Source organism: Panicum virgatum, chromosome 2N (assembly GCF_016808335.1).
Source record: "Panicum virgatum strain AP13 chromosome 2N, P.virgatum_v5, whole genome shotgun sequence".
Classification (NCBI taxonomy): Eukaryota; Viridiplantae; Streptophyta; class Magnoliopsida; order Poales; family Poaceae; genus Panicum; species Panicum virgatum.
In genome coordinates, this window is record NC_053146.1 from 2696329 (window position 1) to 2718662 (window position 22334).

At 47.0% G+C, this 22334-nt stretch overlaps 2 protein-coding genes across 8 annotated transcripts; one reads left to right on the forward strand and one right to left on the reverse strand.

Annotated features, from left to right (window-relative positions):
* The first annotated feature begins 1601 nt into the window (after window positions 1-1601).
* On the forward strand, window positions 1602-2252 carry LOC120659117. The gene is made up of 2 exons (XM_039937173.1): window positions 1602-1993; window positions 2039-2252. Exons 1-2 carry the CDS (start codon window positions 1602-1604, stop codon window positions 2250-2252), a joined length of 606 nt encoding a protein of 201 aa, XP_039793107.1.
* Window positions 2253-8409: 6157 nt separating this feature from the next.
* On the reverse strand, window positions 8410-18797 carry LOC120663021 (disease resistance protein PIK6-NP-like). 7 transcript variants are annotated; one of them, XR_005670258.1, is made up of 6 exons: window positions 18160-18797; window positions 17017-17909; window positions 15075-16373; window positions 14820-14979; window positions 8953-10362; window positions 8410-8821 (listed from the first exon to the last, which is right to left on the reverse strand). XR_005670258.1 is itself a non-coding variant. In XM_039942056.1 (3 exons), exons 2-3 carry the CDS (start codon window positions 17847-17849, stop codon window positions 12528-12530), a joined length of 900 nt encoding a protein of 299 aa, XP_039797990.1. In that variant the 5' UTR covers window positions 17850-17909; window positions 18160-18796; the 3' UTR covers window positions 12427-12527. The 7 variants fall into 7 exon arrangements, 2 of the variants coding, with proteins under 2 accessions (XP_039797990.1, XP_039797989.1); XR_005670257.1 differs by lacking the exons at window positions 17017-17909; window positions 18160-18797 and having other exon boundaries at window positions 8953-10181; window positions 10304-10362; window positions 15075-16507; XR_005670256.1 differs by lacking the exons at window positions 17017-17909; window positions 18160-18797 and having other exon boundaries at window positions 15075-16507.
* Between the last annotated feature and the right edge of the window lie 3537 nt (window positions 18798-22334).

Here is a 22334-nt window from a genome sequence, read left to right on the forward strand (position 1 = left end):
AACCCTAACCGCCCGCCCAGCCCTCAGTCGCCGCCGCCCTTTAGGCCTCCGCCGCCGCAGGTCGGCGCCGCCGGCCGGTCGCCGGCCCGCCGCCGCCGCTTCTAATTTCCTTTGCCGCCGCCATCTTGCTGCGCCGCCGTAGCCGCCTCTCCTCGTCCCTCCCTCCAGTCCCTCTCATGGCGGGATCGATCCCGGCCATGGAGGCCGGCCGGCGAGGTACGCCCCGCCCGTGCTCGGCGAGCTCCGGCCCCAAGGGTCATCGCTCCAAGCTGGGAACGACGAGTACGCCCTCCATCGACTCTTCCTCGGGCATTCAAGAGCGGCGAGCCGCCTCCCCCTCGTCCGAGGAGGAGACGAACGCGGCCCCGAGGTTCGCGGCCGGCGAAAACGCGTCTCGGCGAGCGACGGCGTAGGAGGTTCCTGGAGGCAGTTGTGGAGCGCGTGGAAGGGCGATGTCGAAGTCGAAGGCGAAGCCGGGTGGCCACACCCCTGCTCCGCCATCACTGTTGGTGACCAGAGGGGCACCACGACTTCCAGTCATGGAACCACCGCCTCCGTTCCATGGCGCAGCGACAACTGGTGGCACCGGTGGCGGCAACATCAGCGACGGCAACGGTCTCGGCAGTGCAGCGGGGTGAGGCGTTGGAGGGCTCGGCGGGTTCCCCAGACGGCGTACGAACATGGCGGCGCCATGTGTCGGACAAACGCCAGGGGCGAACTGGAGCGTCGGTGGGCACGGCGATGAACGACGGCCGCCGAGAGCAGTGCGGACTCCGTTGAATCAGCGGAGCGGTGCACGCCGTTCGTTGATGTCACGGAGGGCACGGCGGACGGCGCTCTGCAGCATGAAGCGTGGAGGACCACCGGCGGCGTTGCTGCGAGCTATGGCCGATTCGACGGCGTCGGTGATGGTGTCAACCATCGCGTTCATGGATGGAGCAGCGGGGTTCGCCATCGTTGGTTACGTTGGAGAAATCTGGCGAGGTCTCCGGTGAGTGCTCTGAGACCCATGAACTTCCGCCGGCGAGTTCTTCTTTTCTTTTCTGTTGTCTCTATCCCTCAGTGGTCAGAGCGCGTGCGGATAACGTGTGAAAGTAAATGAATGTCGAAAGTGAAAGTGACTGAATGGATTGATTAATCTGTTGTACAGTGTGTAATATATATATAAGCCAGAGGGTAGTTGCCATGGAGGGGTGCCTATTTCCCAAAGGGTCTTTTGTCACGGAGGGGTGCCTATTTCCCAAAGGGTCTCTTGTGTCCAACGTAATCTTCTGAAGGGGTGTCATGTCAACTGCTAATGATGTAATTATCCTAATTGATCATTAATTAATTAATCCTAACACCATTATCACCTCTAGTACTATTCGTACTCGCGCATTGTGCATCCTTAACAAACAAGGATAACACTTGTATTTTCAAAGAAGAAAAAGAAGCAATAGTAATCGAGCTGGTATCTTCTACGCATTAATATAAAACGCCAAGTCTCGTCGCATCGATCGTAGAATACATACGCATACATCGCTATCGCGCGTCGAGAATTCTCTCTCTCGATCGAGTTTAGCTAGATAGTTTCCACCGACGACGATGATTATTCGGCGGCGATGTCCTCGTTGTACGCACCCTTAGCTGCCGGTGCCGAGGACGACGACGACCTGATCCGCACGTTGCTCCCAGAGGAGGTGACCGTGTCCACCGTCGTCGCGAGGGCGGTCGGCACTGGGCACCACATGCTCAAGGTGGAGGGCTACTCGCGGCTCAAGCTCACGCGCGGCGACAACGGCAGCCCCCTCCTGTCCGGCAAGATCATGGCTGGCGGCCGCACCTGGATGATCCGCTGCTACCTCGACGAGGCACACAAGGAGGACGCCGGCTTCGTCTCGCTGTACCTGTCCCTCGCCGACCCCGGGAGCGCCGCTATCCCTGCCGAGGCCGAGTTCGAGCTGGTCGACCAATGGCCGCTGCTGCCGCTCTGGTGCCGGCACCAGAAGCGCTTGTAGATTTCCCCCTTCCAGCCGGGCAAGTCCTGGGGCTTCCCCAGGTTCATCGGCGCCGGTGCCCTCGAAGGCGGCGGCTCCAGCAGGTTCCTGAAAGGCGACTGCTTCGCCATCCGGTGCAAGGTCACCTTCGTCGAGGAGTGGGGCGCCAAGGAGGAGGAGGTGCAGGCGGAGGATATGGAGAGGATGGGTGTGGTCTGCCTGTGTAAGGACGGCTCGTGCAACAAGCTCCACCGCGCGAGGCCGGCCCAGACCTAAGACCTTCACAGAGGCGTTTGCTACCTTCTGTCTTTCCATATGTGGATAAGCTAGCTAAGCTATACTAGTAGTAGTGTGTTTCTCATAATTCGTCAACAACTTTCCTTTTCTTTGTGAGGGGGGGGGGTGCTAATGGGCTTGGGACAGGGCCAGGCTAGGTGTTTAGGCTTGGATTTGGGGTGCCCTGGGCCCTTTTCGAGGCCTGTTTCCTAAGTGAGTTCTGGGCTCCCGTCCATGGTTTTGAGCATTGTGCAAAAGTAGTTCATTTAGGTCCATTTTCCTTCAAAAAAGAACATTGTTCCAACACCAGATACATATGCAAAAATGGGGTTAGTATAAGAATGAGTATGAAAACCACACAAAAACAACACCAAAAAGGTGTCATTAACGAGCGTCAACAGGTTTATTGTCGCCCTTGGTGAAGATTTAAAAGAATATCCATAAAAACTTTCTTCAAATCAGGATTTTGGCCAACCAAAACAAAGGCCCCACAATCGAGTTGAGGTTTAAGCTCATCATACACTACTTGGCAAGAGTAGTCTTGCACAATCCCCCTCCAACAACTGATACAATCTTCATCATCTCGTGGGGCACCTCATCCCACTAGGGCGATGAGACCATTGATATGACCCCACCCCTTGAATTATCAATACCAATGAGCTGCTTCACCTCTTTCTACATAGCCTTAAGATGAGGATCAATTGCCAAAGTAGCATAGACTGCATCCATCATGCATCTATTTCTGATTTAACCATGCATGTAGCCTCTTCCTATTATGATCAAAGTATTAAGATATCCAAACTCATTAGCACGAGGCAACTACCAGCTAATATGAAATGCACAAACATACCAAAATGTGCCCCTTCACTTCCTAATGAACCGAGATTGAAGCATGTGACCTGCAGAAAGCAAGTATATTACTCAAATTGGGAGTTAACCAACAGTAAAATAAATCAAGCAAGAGCATCTGTTCAGTACCCAGAAGAGCAACATAATATAATCAAGAAAAGCATCAAAGTATACAAGTTTTAAATCTGTAAGTCCAAGCTGAATACAGTAAAAAAACAGGCCATTCTCATATACATTAGAATGAATAGGTTATTGTCTTTTTTATCAGACAAGCAGTAGAATGCAGACAGTCTCAATATTTTTACTCATCTGTATGTGTGACTGCACATAATAGTTCAGGTTCTGGCTCGGATTCTTATTCTTGTTCTGGCTCCGAAGCAGTAAAACAGAGTATCAACAAAACTCAGGTCAATGCTTTCTACATGGCATATATGATATATCATAAAAAGTACAAGGACATAGCCCTGGGAGGCCATAACCAGGAAAAAAGAAAAGAAGCACACGACAACAACGCCGGCGGGTTGGATTGGGACATCAACCCGCGCCGAACACGACTCAACTCAAACAACTCAGGCTGGTCGGATTGGGACATCGACGCAAGCCACACAGCACAACTCCAAGAGGCAAACAATGCCCGGCCGGATTGGGACATCGACACGGATGATGACTCCATACAAAACCACCACACCGTACCACCACCCAAGAAGCCGAAAGTAACCCACCACGCAAGCGCCGTCGTCCCCAACGATGTCCCACGCCAACCAGCCGCTGCCATGCAGGATTGGCCGCCACAGTCCGCTGCAAGCCAAGTCGTCACCACGACGACTCCACCATGCTACCGTCGACTTCAGGTCATACACACACGATCGCCGATCTCCCAACTCCGGCCTTGCGTTGGCAAAAGTCAGTAGAGGAGCCCACTGCACCACACCGAAAGAGCCACTGCCATGCAGGACCCCTCGCCGAAGTACTGTTGCCGCACCATACACCCCTAACAACCGAAACACCGCGTCGGATCCTGGAACCCCGAGGCAACTCCTCGCCCAGGTCAGATTGGGACATTGACCCAGGCCTCAAACGCGTGGGGGCCTCGCCACATCCACCGCCGCACACCACTCCTCGACACCACCTTAAAGCGCGTGGGGCCTCGCCACTCCCGCCGCTGGACTCTCCAAGGATCCGAGTTTGCTTCGCCGTCGAAAGTGCCATAGTGCCACCGAGCCACTCCAAAAACCCCACCTTTGTTGTGCCGCTGCCGGAATCACAACTGCATCACATGTGCAAACTCAAAGCCTTCAGAGACACGGCCCACCACCTCTACCTAGGTCGGATTGGGACATCGACCCTGACCACCACCCTGGCGGCACCCCCACCAACGGCAACACCAACACTGCCGCACACCTAGCCGGATCCCAATAAGCGACGCCTCCAAGGAGGGAGCCACGCTATTGGCGCCGCCGTCGCTCGTCCAAGACTGGACAGGGTTTTCACCCAGGGAAAACTCGTGCAACTGGCATGAGACTCCACAATAGCGCCCCCAACAGGGAGAAACGACGCCTGAGGGTGCCGCCGCCATCGCCACCGGCAAGAGCACCGGCGAAAGGCTTTCGCCCGGAGTGTACACCAACCAAGCTATGCGAGCACGACTAAACTTGCTGCAGCTCCTTGCTCCCAGTCACCTCCGCAAAGCCTGTGCCAGAAGGATGGCCCGTCGCAGTCCGCAGCACCACCTCGGTGCCATGAGCGTGCAGTGGAACCACCCCGGCCCCACTACCACGGCGGCGCCGCAACTGTGTAGATCCACCTCGTCGACAGGAGAAAAGGAGGTGAACGCCGCCGTGAACGCCCGCGTCATGCCTCCTCAAGCCGCAACCAACTCCTTCACGCAGCCTCCAAACAGCTGCACCATCACACCGCCAAGGCTGCAGACCCACCTCGTTCCTCAGCCCCACAACCGCAACCGGCCGCTGGAGGGCCGGAAACGCCACCGTGAAGCCAGCGCTCGGCCGCCACGAAGCCCGCGCCATCGCCGGTCACCCCGCGCGCCCAAGCCTCCTGGACACACGGGCGCCACACGGTAGGCCCGCAGCCGCGCGGACACCGCGGGCGCCGCGCCGTGACGGGCCGCCAACCCTCTGCCGCGCCACGCTGCGCCGCCGACCACCAGACGCGCGGACGCCGTACTTCGCCGCTGCCGCACAGCCGTCGTCATCTCGTCAAGCGGCAGATCCGGCCCCGAGGCCGCCGGATCCGCCCGCAGACCACCAGAGCTCATGTTTATTTGCTACATTTAATACTATATGGACTTAATAATGTAGGCTCCAATAGGTAACTTTTTGCTTATTTCTGTGGGTCATGCCGTAGCAGTCCATGCTCGTTGCTGTTTGTCAAAACCATTGCAAGAGAGGGCAACGGAACGAAGCTCACCTTCAGTACACATAGTACTGTGAACTTGATCTTCGCAACGAGTTGCATTTTGCTTGTCTCTGGCTTGTCCTGTAGCGACATGGAGAGCTTGTGTGTTTCTCGAAACCATTGTAAGAGGGCATATTTCCTTGTGTTCCAGATAATTTTTTTCAGCAGTACGGTGTACAATTTGTCTGTTGTTGGAAATTGCAGAAGGTTGCAACTCGTGCATTATGATGAAACTTTCAAACACAGGTATTGTACACCTGTATATCTAGAATCAGACTCTGAATGGTGTCTAGTTCTGCAACTAGCAGTAGAATGGTCGTTTTATGATCAAGGATGAAAACGGGGCGCAGCTGATCTTGAGGTTGAAAGCGTAATGGTTCTTGTAAGCGATGGTGTAATCAAGCGTCGGCACCTTAGATGAAGTAAGGGTATTGATCTAGATGTTGATAAATGATGACAGATTGAGTTTCAGAACGGCATGTCAATTGACCAAGTTTGAGTTTCAGAACGGCACACTATCTTAAACCAAGAAGCTTACTAGTACTTCTTCCAGGCATATGCTACAGAAAGAGAGATCAATGCTGCACAAGATTGGCAGCAGAACCGAGCCAAGCTGACCATCTTGTTCCTTTACTGAAATTTTGAGTTCTACGTGTAGTGGCACGGCAGTGGTGTTCTCACATAGTTCAGAGATTCTTTTTTCGGGGTTCGCTAGTTTGCGGGCGACCGTAACTTTTGCTCCGTACGGTCGATTTTCCGACTTTTTTTTCTATTTTTAGTAATTTTTTTGTCGTTTTGTGATAAAAAAATTTCTGAAAAGTTTTCAAGGGAAAAAAATTGAGGAAGCGAAAAAATTTGTCGAGAAAAGTTGGAAAGGAAAAATTTCAAAGAACAAACAAATAAAAATTGAGGAGAAAACTTTTACATTCAAAACGAAAAAAACATTGAAAAAAATTTTATGCATCCAAACGAAAAGAAAAAGCTCTGAAAAAAAATTCATCCAAAATCAAAAGAAAAATTCAGGAAAATTTTTTTGCAAAAAAAATAAATTTACCTGCGCGGCGGCGCCGCCGCAGTCCCGCCCCGGCGCGCTGCTGCCGCCGCGGATCTGGCGCCGCGGGCTGCTGGCGCCGGGAAGGGAGGCGAAGGGAGCCGCCGCAGGGAGGTGGAGGTGCGGCGTGCGGAGGGGAATGAAGGCGGCGGCGGGCGAGGCTGGGGCAAGTGCGCGGGCGCGGCGCTGCCGGCGGAAGACGAAGCGAGCCAAGGTGGAGGAAGGAGAAAATGAAAAAGGAGAAAAGAGAAAGGTGAGAGCGGAGGGTTGAGTCGACCGTGAGTTTGGGAACTCACGGTTGATGGTAAAATCAGAATTTGGTCTTTTTTCCCTTTCTTCTGAATTGCAAACTTTGAATACATACACATGCCAAAATGCATGCGTACTGGATTTTTCTTTTCATTATCTATTTAAATGGAACTGAACTGATTCTTGAAAAAGAGTGTAAAAAAGGGCATTATGTGTAAAGATCAGCCACACAAGTGCCGATCCATTCGAGTTTGATCGACAACTAGATCACCAATTTTAACGGAATAACACATGAAGAAGCAGAACACATAAGCCCAAGGGCACCATGAAAATCAAGGCATAAATGTAGGAGACATCTACGCTGACCATCAGAGGGTTGCTTGGCGTCGCCTCCCTTGCGTCCAGAATCTTGGCGAGCACTTCCTTGACAACAGCGGGGCAACGCCTCGCCAGATGCTCGACGTCATCCGTCGCCATGACCGCTCTCGTGTTCCTCCCAGCAGCGATGAACTCCAGGCACTTGTCCTTGAGCTTCCAGCACTGGTGGTGCTCGGCTACCACCAGCATCGGCAGCACCGTGCTTGCGCTGAAGCTGTGCTTGCACAGCTTGTTCTCAGTGACCGGCTTCAGGTCCTTGAGATTGTACCGGTCAGCCTCCACGATCAGATCCTGGGCTATCACGGCGGCCTCTTCCCTCGCGTTCGGCACCGTCGCCGGCAGCGAGTCGGCACCGGGCACCACATGCTCAAGGTGGAGGGCTACTCGCGGCTAAAGCACACGCGCGGCGACAACGGCAGCCCCCTCCTGTCCGGCGAGTTCAGGGCCGGCGGCCACACCTGGAAGATCCGCTGCTACCTGGACGGGGCGCACAAGGAGGACGCCGGCTTCGTCTCGCTGTACCTGTCCCTCGCCGATCCCGGGAGCGCCGCCGTCCACGCCGAGGTCGAGTTTGAGCTGGTCGACCAATGGCCGCTGCTGCCGCTCTGGTGCCGGCACCGGAAGCGCTTGCAGGTTTCCCCCTTCCAGCCGGGCAAGTCCTGGGGCTTCCCTAGGTTCATCGGCGCCGGCACCCTCGAAGGCGGCGGCTCCAGGTTCCTGAAGGGCGACTGCTTCGCCGTCCGGTGTAAGGTCACCATCGTCGAGGAGCAGGGCGCCATGGAGGAGGAGGTGCAGGCGGAGGACATGGAGAGGATGGGTGTGGTGTGCCTATGCAAGGACGGCTCGTGCAGCAAGCTCCACCGCGCGAGGCCGGCCCAGACTTTCACGGAGGCGTTTGCTAGCTTCTGTCTTTCCATCTGTGGATAAGCTAGCTAAGCTATACTACTATACTAGTAGTAGTGTGTTTCTCATAATTAGTCAACAACTTTCCTTTGCTTTGTGAAGGGGGGGTGCTAATGGGCTCCGGACCGGGCCAGACTAGGTGTTTAGGCTTGGATTTGGGGTGCCCTGGGCCCTTTTCGAGGCCTGTTTCCTAAGTGAGTTCTGGGCTCCCGTCCATGGTTTTGAGCATTGTGCAAAAGTAGTTCATTTAGGTCCATTTTCCTTCAAAAAAAGAACATTGTTCCAAAACCATATACATATGCAAAAATGGGGTTATTTCAAGTGCCAAGTGGCGGGTTAGTATAAGAATGAGTATGAAAACCACACCAAAACAACACTAAAAATGTGTCATTAACGAGCGTCAACAGGTTTATTGTCGCCCTGGTGAAGATCTAAAAGAATATCCATAAAAACTTTTTTCAAACCAGGATTTCGGCCAACCAAAACAGAGGCCCCACAATCGAGTTGAGGTTTAAGCTCATCATACACTACTTGGCAAGAGTAGTCTTGCACAATCCCCCTCCAACAACTGATACAATCTTCATCATCTCGTGGGGCACCTCGTCCCACTAGGGCGATGAGACCATTGATATGTCCCCACCCCTTGAATTATCAATACCAATGAGCTGGTTCACCTCTTTCTACATAGCCTCAAGATGAGGATCAATTGCCAAAGTAGCATAGACTGCATCCATCATGCATCTATTTCAGATTTAACCATGCATGTAGCCTCTTCATATTATGATCAAAGTATTAAGATATCCAAACTCATTAGCACGAGGCAACTACCAGCTAATATGAAATGCACAAACATACCGAAATGTGGCCCTTCACTTCCTAATGAACTGAGATTGAAGCATGTGACCTGCAGAAAGCAAGTATATTACTCAAACTGGGAGTTAACCAACAGTAAAATAAATCAACCAAGAGCATCTGTTCAGTACCCAGAAGAGCAACATAATATAATCAAGAAAAGCATCAAAGTAAATAAGTTTTAAATCTGTAAGTCCAAGCTGAAAACAGTAAAAAAACAGGCCATTCTCATATACATTAGAATGAATAGGTTACTGTCTTTTTTATCAGACAAGCAGTAGAATGCAGATAGTCTCAATATTTTTACTCATCTGTATGTGTGGCCGCACATAATAGTTCAGGTTCTGGCTCGGATTCTTGTTCTTGTTCTGGCTCCGAAGCAGTAAAACAGAGTATCAACAAAACTCAGGTCAATGCTTTCTACATGGCATATATGATATATCATAAAAATAATCAGCTCTCATAAATATATCAATACAGTAAGTAGTTAGGGAGCACCAACATTGACAACAAATGACATGCACATCATGAGCTTACTGCAATTACAAGTGATAGAGCATCCAATACATATATAATGAGGTCATATACTAAATGTATAAATCAAGATGTTTGGTCAGATACTTACCACAGCTGTCGAAGCAAGAATCTCCACAGTTCATCAATGAGCTGAAAGAATATCAAGGACATCGGTAGAGCTGATATTGTATCAACCACTGTATTTTGTCAAATAAGAAGAAAAAACATTAGTAGCATAGTTTACATATTCAAGTTGAGAAATTTTTTCTCTCAGCTCAAGTTTAGTATGAGAAATATTAACCATCATTGCACATGTCCAATGCCTCGGCTCATGTTTAGTATGAAAAAAAATTTGCCATCACTGCACATGTCCAATGCCTCATCTCAAGTGTAGCATCCAAAAAACATCATTGAAAATGTCCAATGCCTCGGCAAAATTATAGAATGAAATAAGAAAAATCATCATTGGCATTGAACAAGTGCTTAGGCAGAATGAAAACTATTATCATCGGCATGGACAAGTGCTCAGTAAAAAAATTTGTTCTCAGATGTATATTGGCATGCACAAGTGCTTAGTAAAAAAACTCTTTCTCAGATGTATATCACACAATTGGCATCGGCAGCAACAAATAAGTCGTACATAGTCACCAGAGTAAGGGAGGAGGGGACGCAAGAACAAACAAAGGAGGGGAAGATGGGCCCTTTTTAACCATAACCTGTAGACCAAACAGAATTGTCAGTTTTTCTGCACCAAATGCTACCAGCAATGAAATGTTATAAAGAAACTCAAGTGATAGAAGGTTCAGAAGGTAATTCATGCTCCAAGTGTATTCAATACCGGAAAAAGGATTAACAAAGATACACCATCATACATCATAGCAATTGCCAGAAGCCAAGCTGCAATAAGATGATAAAGAGAAACATAGCAGCAATATAGTAATTAATCTTGATACCACATAAAGCTGATATAGGTGCAAGAAAATATATAAACAAGCAACCAAAATAAACTTTGGGACAAGAAAGATCACCGTGTTATATCTGGTGTTCCCTGGGAAAGCTTTTTACAGCTGCATCCCATGAACGTGCATTGAGAAAGACGATTATCAATGAAAGAGCAACATAATGCTTCCTAGAACAAAGCTATATTCATGTTTTATGATATATCTTCAGCAACAGAGACAGTTATCAATGAGTTTTCGCTCAATTGTGCATGAATTGCATCTACGATTAAGCAAAATTTAAGATCAGGATGAAGTGCAGAGGGGCACCAAAAGAAGTGAAAATTATTGGGTCCTTACTATCAGTTTTCTTTATTGACAGTAGGCTCATGTCCAAATAAAAACTAAGACATGGATCCACAATATAATTCAAATAAGTATCAGATGGATATGCAGAGATCATACTTGCATAAACATGTTCAGAACAAGAAAGATGCCAAACTTTTTGAGCCATATAGAGAATATGTTCGGTCAACAAACAAATGTTCTCAACAGAACATCCAAACTTTTTGAGCCATATAGAGAATACTTTCAATACAGGTCAAATGCTTGTTTTATAGCCTATACAAGCACAGGTTTAGAGTATATACACCTTCGCATATAGCATGTTCTGGAGCTTATAAATAATTCTTCATCACATATCAAGTGTAAGAACTAGATTATTCAGAACAGGAACAATTTGCATAAATGCAACACATCAAGGAGGAGCTAGAGGCCTTTTACCTAGAGTTTGTCTGATCTGTGAAGGGGAACTAACAATTTATCAAACCAATGCAAGGATAACCTCGGAGGCATATCATCGAACACATTACCGAAACGACCCAAGACGCATCACACACCTAGTCAGGGACCTACCCACAGCAGAAAGGGAAGAGAAAGGGAGGGCATACCTGGAGCAGGAGGGGATTGAGAGGGGCCGGGCTCATGGGGGACGAAGAGCGGGGTGTGCTGGAGATTGGAGAAATAGAGGAGGGAACAACCCACCTTGCCATATCCATGGCCACCGAGGCTGGACCGGCGGGCGTCGAGGCTGGATCCCATCTCCTCGTCGGTGTTGACTGCGCCGAGGGCAGCCTCCGGGGTCCAGAGGTCTATGGATCCGTCCTACCTGGAGGTGGCAGCGGCATGTCCAGGTTCCACCACCGCCACTGATTTCAAACCCTAGCACCGTCACGGAGAAGAAGGCGACCTCGGGAGAAACCCTAGATGTGCCCTACACGCCTCTAGGGAAGGGGGCGCCTCTAGAGAAACCCATTGAATATTTATGTGGTGAGGCAACAGCTCCAAAACTTGAAAGCAAATCAACGGTAGGTGGCGAGAATACTCCACGATTGAAGCTGACGAGTTAATAATGAGGTAGCTTAGCTTGATGATGAGGTCTTGTGACACTTGAAACGGTTTAATAATTTTCTATCTACCACTAAAAGTAAGAGCATCCTAAGATAGCCATGGGAAAATCAAAAGTTCAGCATTACTGTAATATACTAAAAACGAAAAGAAAAAAAAATTCTCACACAACAGATTCATATTTTCATAAAAGCACCATCAAGACCTATAGTCTATGACGATCTTTGTTCCTAGGATGCAGCACTATTCAAATCTGAGAATATTTTTGTCGTGGAACTGACCGATGGGCTTAAAACCATAAGAACGATGGGAACAAAACCATATGACCAAACAGTTAAAGTGTTACAACATCTCAGCAATGTGAATGGGTAGCCCCTCCCCCTTTTTTTCTGGGCTTGGGACCAGCTATGTGAAATTAAGTGTTACTTAAAGTTGCATAGGCGGAGTTCCCTACCCACCCACCCAAAAAAAAGAAATATAGAAATAATGCATTTTTTGTAGTTTTTAGGTTTTGCATTTTTTTCTGGTTTTTTGTTTTTTTTTCTAAGCTAAGAAGCAATGAACCCAAAAAAAGAAATATAGAAATAATGCATTTTTGTAGTTTTTAGGTTTTGCATTTTTTTCTGGTTTTCTATTTTTTTTGTTTTTTCTAAGCTAAGAAGCAATGAAAGTACATGGACCCACAAAGATAGACAGGAAGGCCCCATTTGCGCCAGGTCACACGTAGTGCCACAATTCCAACATGGTGAAATTAAGTCCTCCCATTGAGCAAGCCAAGCTGGACCTGCGAGAGGGCAGAGGAGAAGGTGGTCAAGAAACCTAAAATCTTCCACATGCTGAAACCAACGTTAATGAGCGACGAAAGTCATCGGAAATGGAACTCAGACACAAGAATGGATCGGACATGTGCAATACTACTGAACGAAATTTGATATGCCGAGGATTGGCTGCCAAGAGATTTAATTTGTGTATTAATGCAATTATTAAAGATCAATAAATAGGGTATAATGCGGCATGCAATCTAACCTACCAAAGCAAAAACATTATAGTAACATATTCATGGCATAACATCCAAGAAGATGGTAGAAAAAGAATAAAATAAAACAGACCGAGAAGTAAGACAATCTTCATCGGATTAGTAAATTGGACCTTTTCCTTAATTATATGTATACCCGGAGGAAGTAAAATACGGTCTGTTTGCCAGCGAACCGAGGAACATTGAAAACACGCATGCTAGTAACTGATTCCCAGACGGACTATTAACGGGGCAAGCTAATTCGCGCGCGCCCCCCAGCAAAGTAAGTAACAAACGATCGGACAACTAATCTATTACATTCTATTTTGGGCATTTAATTCTCTTTCCTTTTTTGGTCGGTCGCATAGGGAAATGGAAATCTAGTTCAACAAGCGCTCGCTAGGGAGCGTCCGAACTATCGCGCTCCCATGTGTGGGTCCCCACTGCTTCTATTTTTCATTTCCTTTTCTTTGAGTTCACGTGAACAAGCACACGGAAACAATAATATTTATTTGCTTCCTCTTTTTCTTTTCCATTTTTTGATTTGACGTTCTGTAATGGCAAGGGTCATCACTTTTTTAAAAGTTCTATTATCTTTTCTATGAAAAAGTTGTCTTGACAACTATTTTATGAAAATCCTACTAAACAAACTATATCGGAGATGTGCTTTGAAGTTGTATAGTTAACTTGTGTGAAAAAGTTGTATGAGAAATCTTCATAGAAGTTGTGCTAAAAAATTATCCGCCACAAGAACTTTAAAGAGCTATGCATTAAAATTGTACCTATCGTAAATGTTGTATCAAAAATTGTCTGTCAAGAAGGTGTTAGGAAAGAGTTATGCGTAAAAGTTTTGTGCATCATAAAAATTATGATGAAAATTTATCCTCTCAAAAGTTATACGCAAAAATTTATAGGGTATAATATAAGTTATAACTGTACGTATCATAAAAGTTATACTAAAAAATTATTCTTTAAGAAATTTTTGGAAAGAGTTATATGTAAAAATTCAGTGCATCGTAAAAATCTCAGCATATATTCTAGGATATGCATAATTTTTACCCATAACTTTTTCCAATCAAATTTTTATAGGATAATTTTTCAACATAACTTTCACAATACGTACAAGTTTTACTCATAACTCTTTTAGCCAACTTACTAAAGGATAATTTTGAACATAACTTTCATGTAAATGTTATCAAAAAATTTCTCACACAACTTTGATGCATAAGTTCGGCATATGTGTGTAAAAAATACAACTTCTCGATATAATTTTTTAGCAAACTTTGTATAAAATATTTGTCAGAAAAACACCTCAAAAACACAACATAAAGAAGGTAAACAGAAAAAAAAAGAAATAGAATACTAGTTCTCGCAAAATGCAAATGAAAAAAATTTGATAGGTGTGTGCTGATATTAATTAACCGCATTGATGATACATAGAAGTTTTTGGTTGAGGCCCTCATGTATGCAACTGGTATGAGTATATGGATTCCAACTTGACAACGAGTACTCTATTCGCTGGGCTGGAGCTGGAGCTGGTGGCTGGAGTGGTGTGAGAGAAAAATACTATTGGCTGGCTGGTGGCTGGAAGCTGGTGCTGCAGCGGTGTGAAAGAAAAACACTGTTGGGCTGGAGACTGCTGGAGCTGCCGAATAGAGTGATATGCATGACAATCGTATGTACGTACACAGTTTGAGCCTTACAAAAACAATGAACAGCCGACTATAATTGGATTTTTTGAAGGATGTGATGCGCCATGCGGAAAAGAAAAACGCAAGGGGAAAAAGCAGTTGTGGAGCCCACACACGTGGAAAGCAAGCGGCCGGATCGGTCACTACAAAGCTTTGCTAACGCTGGCTTGCCGGATTGGATTCGCGACTATTAACGTGGAAGAAGGTAGTGCAACGGAAGAAACCGAAGAAAATGAAACAGATGAAGAAATAATAATAATGTAGAAATAGAACGCAGGCGGCCGAAATGATGAGTGTGCTTACATTTATGCTACGGGAAGGAAATAAGGATGACTTGCGTCCAACCGATTCAAGCGCTGGTGGGATCGGCTCCTAACTCCGTGGCAACGACCTCATCGCCAGCAGATGAGACCTCACCTTCCTCTTCCTCTTCCTCCTCACACAAATCATCACCATCCTTGGACTGGAAGCGGGAAGGAATTTGATCGTCAGTATAAAAAAATAAAAAATTGTTGAATTCACATACGAACCCGAGTGAGCAGAGCATCTGGTATGTACCTTATCGCCGATTTGACCCGTTGAGTGTCGTATCATTTCATATTCATTCAGTTTTTGGAGATCAAGTATGGGGCTGTTGGGATGGAGTTGTGCTTCGTGCCTCAGCTCAGCCTCTGCTTTCTCCACCTCATCAGGAGAAGCACCCTCACAGTCGACATATACTGAGACTCTGCGAAGCGAAGGGAGGCAGTGCAACCTCAGGCTGTGGCAGCTACCGTTCCCATCCTTGTATAGGGCCCTGACGGGAACATGAAACTCGAGGTCTTGGAGATTTGGCATCACGGTTGGTGGGACTGATCTGCTGGAGGACTCGTCCTCTGTGCTGGAACCAAAGGCCGCCAGAGCACCCTGCTGCTTTCCCTTGCAGAGGCTAAATGAAACAGAAGCCGAGTCCTCGTTGACCACAAACTGCACCATCCAGCCCAAGAATCTGCAACGTCGCAACTTCTGGAAGAAGCCATCGCCAGCAATAACAACAGTTGCTGTGGAACCGGACGACGACAACGTTAACAGATCGAGCCCACGGAGCTGTGGCAACCCGCCCACGGCTCGCAGACCGGCCTCGTCTATATTATCCACACATAAGTTCAAGCAGCATAGGCTGGGGAGACGTGCAGGGTTAATACATGATGGCAGCCGACGGAGCACTACAGTGTTTACCATCAAACTTTGGAGATGCCGACGGAGCACCACCCTGTCCCACTCCGCCAATGTGACAGATAGATGCTGGAGCTTGTGGAGATTCCCTAGCGACTGCGCTAGATCCGACTGCACCGTCCCTTCCAAACCATAAATGCGAAGCACTCTGAGTTCGCTCAGGTTGCCGAGGGCCTTCACAAATTGCCCCTTGGACTCGTGATTCAGGTTGACGATATGTATATGCAGCTCCTCCAATGACGTCAGCTTCTTCAGCAACCCATCCGGCGCGCACGTATTGACGCCACCACGTAGGCAGATCAGCTGCGTTAACTGGCAAATGCCAAATGGCAGTACCCTTATGCCAGAATAGGCCAAGTCAAGTATCTGTAGAAACTTGAGCTTTCCTATTTCTTCCGGGAGCTCATAAATACCATTTGTACCATGTAGCCCAAGGTACCTCAAATGAAGTAGATCTCCAAGGTGCTTAAGACCCTGCCAGCCTTTTTCACAGTTGCAGTCCTCTAAAGCTAGCACACGCAAGAGTTTAAAGCTTGGATGCAAGACCCAACTTCCAATATCACACCTACAGGCAACCAATGACCTCACTCTTGCCATGCCCGTATCATCTTCCTGCTGGGTTAATTGCTTCATCACTCTGTTCTGGTGAGCTAATCTGCGCACCTTGTTTCCTGAAGGTGACGTGACTTTGTCATCATTTGAGATAGTCACAAAGTTTTCTTCGTATGACAACCCACGGACGAGATCGAGCACCATGTCATGAACTTGGCACGCAAATATGTCCCCACCTTCGTCCTCCTCTTCCCAGACTGCCTGAATATATTTCTAGGGCTACAAAAACATAGTAATTAGGGAATTTCATAAACATAAATATATTTCTAGGGCTACAGAAACATTATTTAAGTTGATAATACAATAAAATTAATACAATCAAATATTCAGTTGTCAAAATGACCAAAGCAGTAGCACCGAGCTAAGTATAAGACTATAGCGGCGCTAAAGCTATGCCATTTAGCACAGCTATAGCTCAATTAGCTTCCATACCTGTCATAGTGGCACAAATACAAATAGCGTAGCCAAGACTCTCTAAGAAGGCTATAGCGGGGCTATAGTGGGGCTATAGCCCGCTATTTAAAACCATGTAAGCATACCAAACTTGGCACTGTTGGGTTGTTGGCACCGGTGTAACAAAATAATTATATACTGCACTAATGATAGAATTACAGTGGAAAATACACTCTTAATTTGCAGCGTGGAGTATCAGAAAATGGCTAATAATTCATACCTCTTGCTTTGGAGGAAATCTTTGAGTTCGTTGATGAGCTGCCTTACGTCCAATATATCATATTTCGGCTCCCTGAATTCTTTCTTGTCAAGATCTATAAGAATGTCTCTTAGGACTTTCTTCATGTCAGGATTTCGACCAATCGGAACAAAAGCCCCACAATCAAATTGCGATTTAAGCTCATCATACACTGCTTTGGCAAGAGTTGTCTTGCCCAATCCTCCAACTCCGACAACTGAAACTATCTTCATCTTCTCATGGGACACCTCATTCCCCTGGGGCGACGAAAGCATTGATAGGAGCTCACCTCTTGACTTATCAATACCAATGAGCTGAGTCACCTCTTTGTACATAGCCTCAAGACGAGGATCAATTGCCAAAGTGTCAGCAGGTTTGGCCACAATCTCGTCGATTTTGCACCTGTCGCGCCGGTCAGCCACCTCCTGGAGTTGCTTCTTGATGTCTTCGATGGCACCAGAAATGTCACGGCGAGCCTTGGCTTTGCCGAGCAGGCCACCCATCTTCTTCAGGGTGCGTTTGAGCCTGCTCTGGTCGACAGGCTCAGAACCCTGGACACGCACAAGGAAGGTGTCGAGCAGATCTTCTATGTCGTAGGATGCCTCCCTCATCTGACGCGCCCAGACCTTGACCTGCTCGTGATGCCGATCCCACGGCACTTGTGCCACCTTGTCAAGGGCAGGCTTGATGCCCTCCAGCTCCTGATGGAGGAACACGAGTTTCTTCCTCACACCCTTCTGCAGCTCGTATTCACCTTGGAGCAGCTGGTACAGCTTTGGGGCGAGGTTGCCCATCGCCCCCGTCACCAGATCCATGACTGCCGCCGGTGAGCTCTCTCTCAAGATTGCTGTGGTAGCGTGTGGGTGTGGGTCAACCTGGTAATGGTTTGAGATCCGGACCATATAAGAGTTAGAGTCAATATGCCATATCACATATCAGAATCAGAAGTACAACTTACAGTAATACATGGGGTTAGGAACACGCAGAATGAGGGGTTAGCAACCAGAGTGCGAGATCGAGCTAGGAATCCATGAGGCTAGTAGGATTCTTATCGATCCATGGGAGAGGGGAGAAGTATCCAGTGGATCTACGGGGATCTACGGACAGACGGATGGGGAGCTTCACCTTGCAGACGATGTGGAGCTAGTGCCGGAGCAGCAGACCGTAGTTGCGGTGGATGCTGCCGGCCAGCGAGTTCTCCACGAGGAGCATGATGCGGTCGGAGATCCAGGGCTCCAGCTTGAATGGGTCGCAGCTTGAGTACGCCTTGCCGGCAGCCTTCTTAGCGCCCGGCATGTCCTAGTACGCCATGCGCAGCTGCTGCGCTGCTGCCGCCGTTGCTGAGCCGATGAGGACGACGGAACCAAGGACCACAATCTGTGGAATGGCACCGGAGCTGAATAGGACGTATGACCTTTTAGATTCCGCAGGCTTTTATTATTGAAGTTTTGGTTTGATATGGGCTGTCAATTTACATATGAAGTCGTGAATGAAGTTGCCACATAATTGAAGTCTTGGGTGCGCTATCCTTCACACACTTCTGTTGAAGGCAATGGAACTGGAGAGATAACACGGCAATCCAGACCTGAAAAACACCTCTGTGGATGATAACGTTCGAGTATATGTGAAGCTTGCTCCGTCTCCTGTCTAACTTTGATTTTTTCCAGCCAGCTGCTGTCCATAAGCGAGGTAATTGTTGTTTTATTATTAACTTGTGTTGTACGTCTTTGAGCTGTGCTTTGAACCATTCAGACCAAACACTTAACTACAGCCAAGTGCCGGGGTGACTGTTGGAAAGTAAAATGTATCGTTTGTGGTTCGTGAGTGGACAGGTCCACAGAAAATGTAAGAGACTTGGAGTCTATGCCCTAGGGTGCCCTGCCGAACTTCCAAGTACTGATTGAGGCAACAATATTTCTTCATACAGAAATAAACACCTTCATTTAATGAACGGTACGGTTTTTTGTTTCATTTTTCGTTTGATTTGAGAACCCCTTGAACTAATCTTCTCAAAGGGTTTAAAGAATTTTGTTGCTGTTTGGCTATAGTGGCTCATGCATCATGCATGATCTCGTGAACATACACTGAAAGGGGCAGGCAATATACTGTTCCATGGATAGCTAACTACTGTTGGGATCAGCTAATCTATGTATTGACTGTTAAAGAGGTGCTATCTTTCTATGTGTGACTGTTGGAGATTCCCTAGCATTCGGGATACGTTAATGACGGTGGAGACCCCTCTGACGTACTAGTGCCTGGTCACTGACGCTTTCTTAATGACAGCCAACAATAATAAAAGCTCAGACCGAGACTAGACAAGCTCGTTGACAGGGACATCCGTGTTTTGAAGTCTGAACGGTCATTGTAGTCCCTCGCTCTCTCTAACGCTCTGATGTGAACTTCCTGAATCAATATTGCACCCCAAAAAAAAAATCCTGCTCTACATTCTTGCCTTTCGGTTCAGCTACCCATGTAAATGAAGACCAATCCAACTGATGTTTTGTCCTTTCCAACCATATCCCATTAAATATGAACATGAACATTTATATTGGTTCTGAATGTTGGTGATGCAGTTATGCTTATGCAAGTACGTAGTATTGGATTCCAACGGACAAACTGGGCAACAAAATAATAATATGCATGTTGGGCCGTTCCTGCACGTGTAATGGGCCGTGAGCTCTTCTTCCTACTGAGAGGTCAACTGAGATTGTGCCCAAACATTGTCGACGCCTCGACGATGGCGGTGACCAAGACAAAGCACTATTGGCACCCCTCGCGACCCCTCCATTGTCGACGTGGAATGTTGCATTTCCATCAAGGAAACCTATATATCGTCGGCAAGATTTTTTCCAACTAAACTTACAATATTTAAAATCCGTGCAAACAATCTCGTCCGTTGGATCTAAGGGTGGGCAAAATACTCGAAACCCGAAAACCGAACCCGAAAAACCCGAGCCCGAACCCGAAAAACCCGAGCCCGAAAAACCCGAACCATAATTCGGGTTCCAACCCACGATACCCGAAATTATTACGGGTAATTCGGGTACCAGATCACGGTACCCGAATTACCCGAATAACCCGAACAACTTTAAGCCCAAGTATTTTTCGAGTTCAGCCCAGCCCATCAAGCCAGCAAGGCCCACCAGTCTCACCCCAACCCTAGCACCCTGCACCCCATTCCCAAGCCGCGAGCCGCCCCCCACCCACGCACGAGTAACGACGCTCCCCAGACCCCAGCTCTCTCGATCCTTGCGGCATTGCCCCTGCAGCTGTGCTTGAGTGCTCGTGAGTACAGGTGCTAAAGCTAACATCTCTGTTTTTTCTGGAAATTCAAATGAAGAACTGCATATAGTCACAAAGATGATACACCTGAACATTTTATTGCTAACTGAAAAAATGGATTCCGATGTTTTTGGAGTCTCTAACTGCTTCCATCACTACTAGAAAACGGGCCATCGGTCCTCTCATCGGTACCGGCTGCAACAGCAGTTGGTACCTTTGGCCATCGACCGACCTTGTGGAGGGCAATTGGCACTGGGTGGTGGTTCCAACCGGTTCCAATGCGTCACCATAGGAACCGGTCTGAACCACCACCCGGTACCAAATGAAGACTGCGCTAAAGGCACCGGTTTATAGGAATAACCGGTTCATATGGTAATGAAACGTGGCAGCTGCCAGGAGCTCGGGCCTAGGCACCGGTTGGTGCCTTGACCCGGTGCTATTGAATTAATTTTAGCACTGGGTCATTGAAATCAACTGGTGCCTTTGGCCCGAGCCTATAAATACCTCAGCCCCTCCCCCTCTCAAGCTGCCGTGAACTCACTGTTCATGGCAGCTGAGTGGGGTGAGGGGAGGCGAATTTTTGCTATTTTTGAAAAAAAAGGTTAGTTATTTTTCTTTATAACTTAGCAATTAATTTTTAGAAACAGTTATTACTTGATTTAGTTTATATATGTGATAATTATTTTTATTTGTAGCATCTTATTGTAGTTATATACGTTATCAATTTATTTGATATTTGAATACTATCAAATTATTGTATTTATATGTTTTTTCAATTTATTTGATAAGTGAATAGTATCTATTTATTATAGTTATATGCATTATCAATTATATAAATATATTGTTATAAATTGGTAGTATGAATGAACTATTTGTACAGTACAATGATGTATATAAATGTATTGTGGACCTAGATGAGTCGGCAATGGATGTATATGGCCGACCGGCGTTCAAAGGAGTTCATGGATGGCGTGCATGAATTCATAGAAGCGGTCGAGAAACACAAGTATGGCGGTTTCGTTCGTTGTCCATGCAAATTTTGTAAGAATGAGAAGGATTACTCATCATCAAGAACCATCCATAGTCACTTGTTCAATAGTGGTTTCATGCCGAACTACTATGTTTGGACCAAGCATGGCGAAAGAGGAATTGTGCTGGATAATAATGTAGAAGAAGAGGACAGGATTCCTGACTTTGCAGCCAATTATAATTCTTTTTTCAATGACACTGCAATGGGTGAGCCTGAAGAAGATACTGAAGGATACGTTGTAGAAGATGATCTTGGTCAGATGCTGCGCGAAGCTGAGGAAGGTTGCGAAATAGAAAAGGAATCGAGAGATCTGAAGCGTATGTTGGAGGACTATAGAACATTGTTGTACTCTGATTGCAAACAAGACCAAAAGAAGTTGGGTACCACATTGGAATTATTTCAATGGAAGACATCAAATGGTTTGTCTGACAAGGGATTCGAGGAGTTGCTGAAACTTATAAAAAACTTACTCCCTGAGGGTAACACCTTGCCGGAGACAACATACGAGGCAAAAAAAAGTTGTTTGTCCTTTAGGATTAGAGGCACAGAAGATACATGCTTGTTCTAATGACTGCATCCTATATCGAGGTGAGTATGAAAATTTGGATTCATGCCCTGTATGCAACGCATGCCGGTATAAGATCACTCGAGATGATCCAGGCGACGTTGAGGGGATGCGTGTCAAGAAGAGGGTGCCTGCCAAGGTGATGTGGTATTTTCCTCTAATACCATGTCTGAAACATTTGTTCATGAATAAAACGAATACTAAATTGATGCGATGGAACAAAGAAGAACGTAAGCAAGACAATATGTTGAGACACCCCGCTGATGGGTCGCAGTGGAGAAAAGTGGACAGAACATTCCCAACATTTGCAAATGATGAGAGGAATATAAGGTTCGGCTTAAGTACGGATGGCATGAATCCTTTCGGTGAGCAGAGCAGTGGCCATAGTACCTGGCCTGTGACACTCTGTATATACAACCTTCC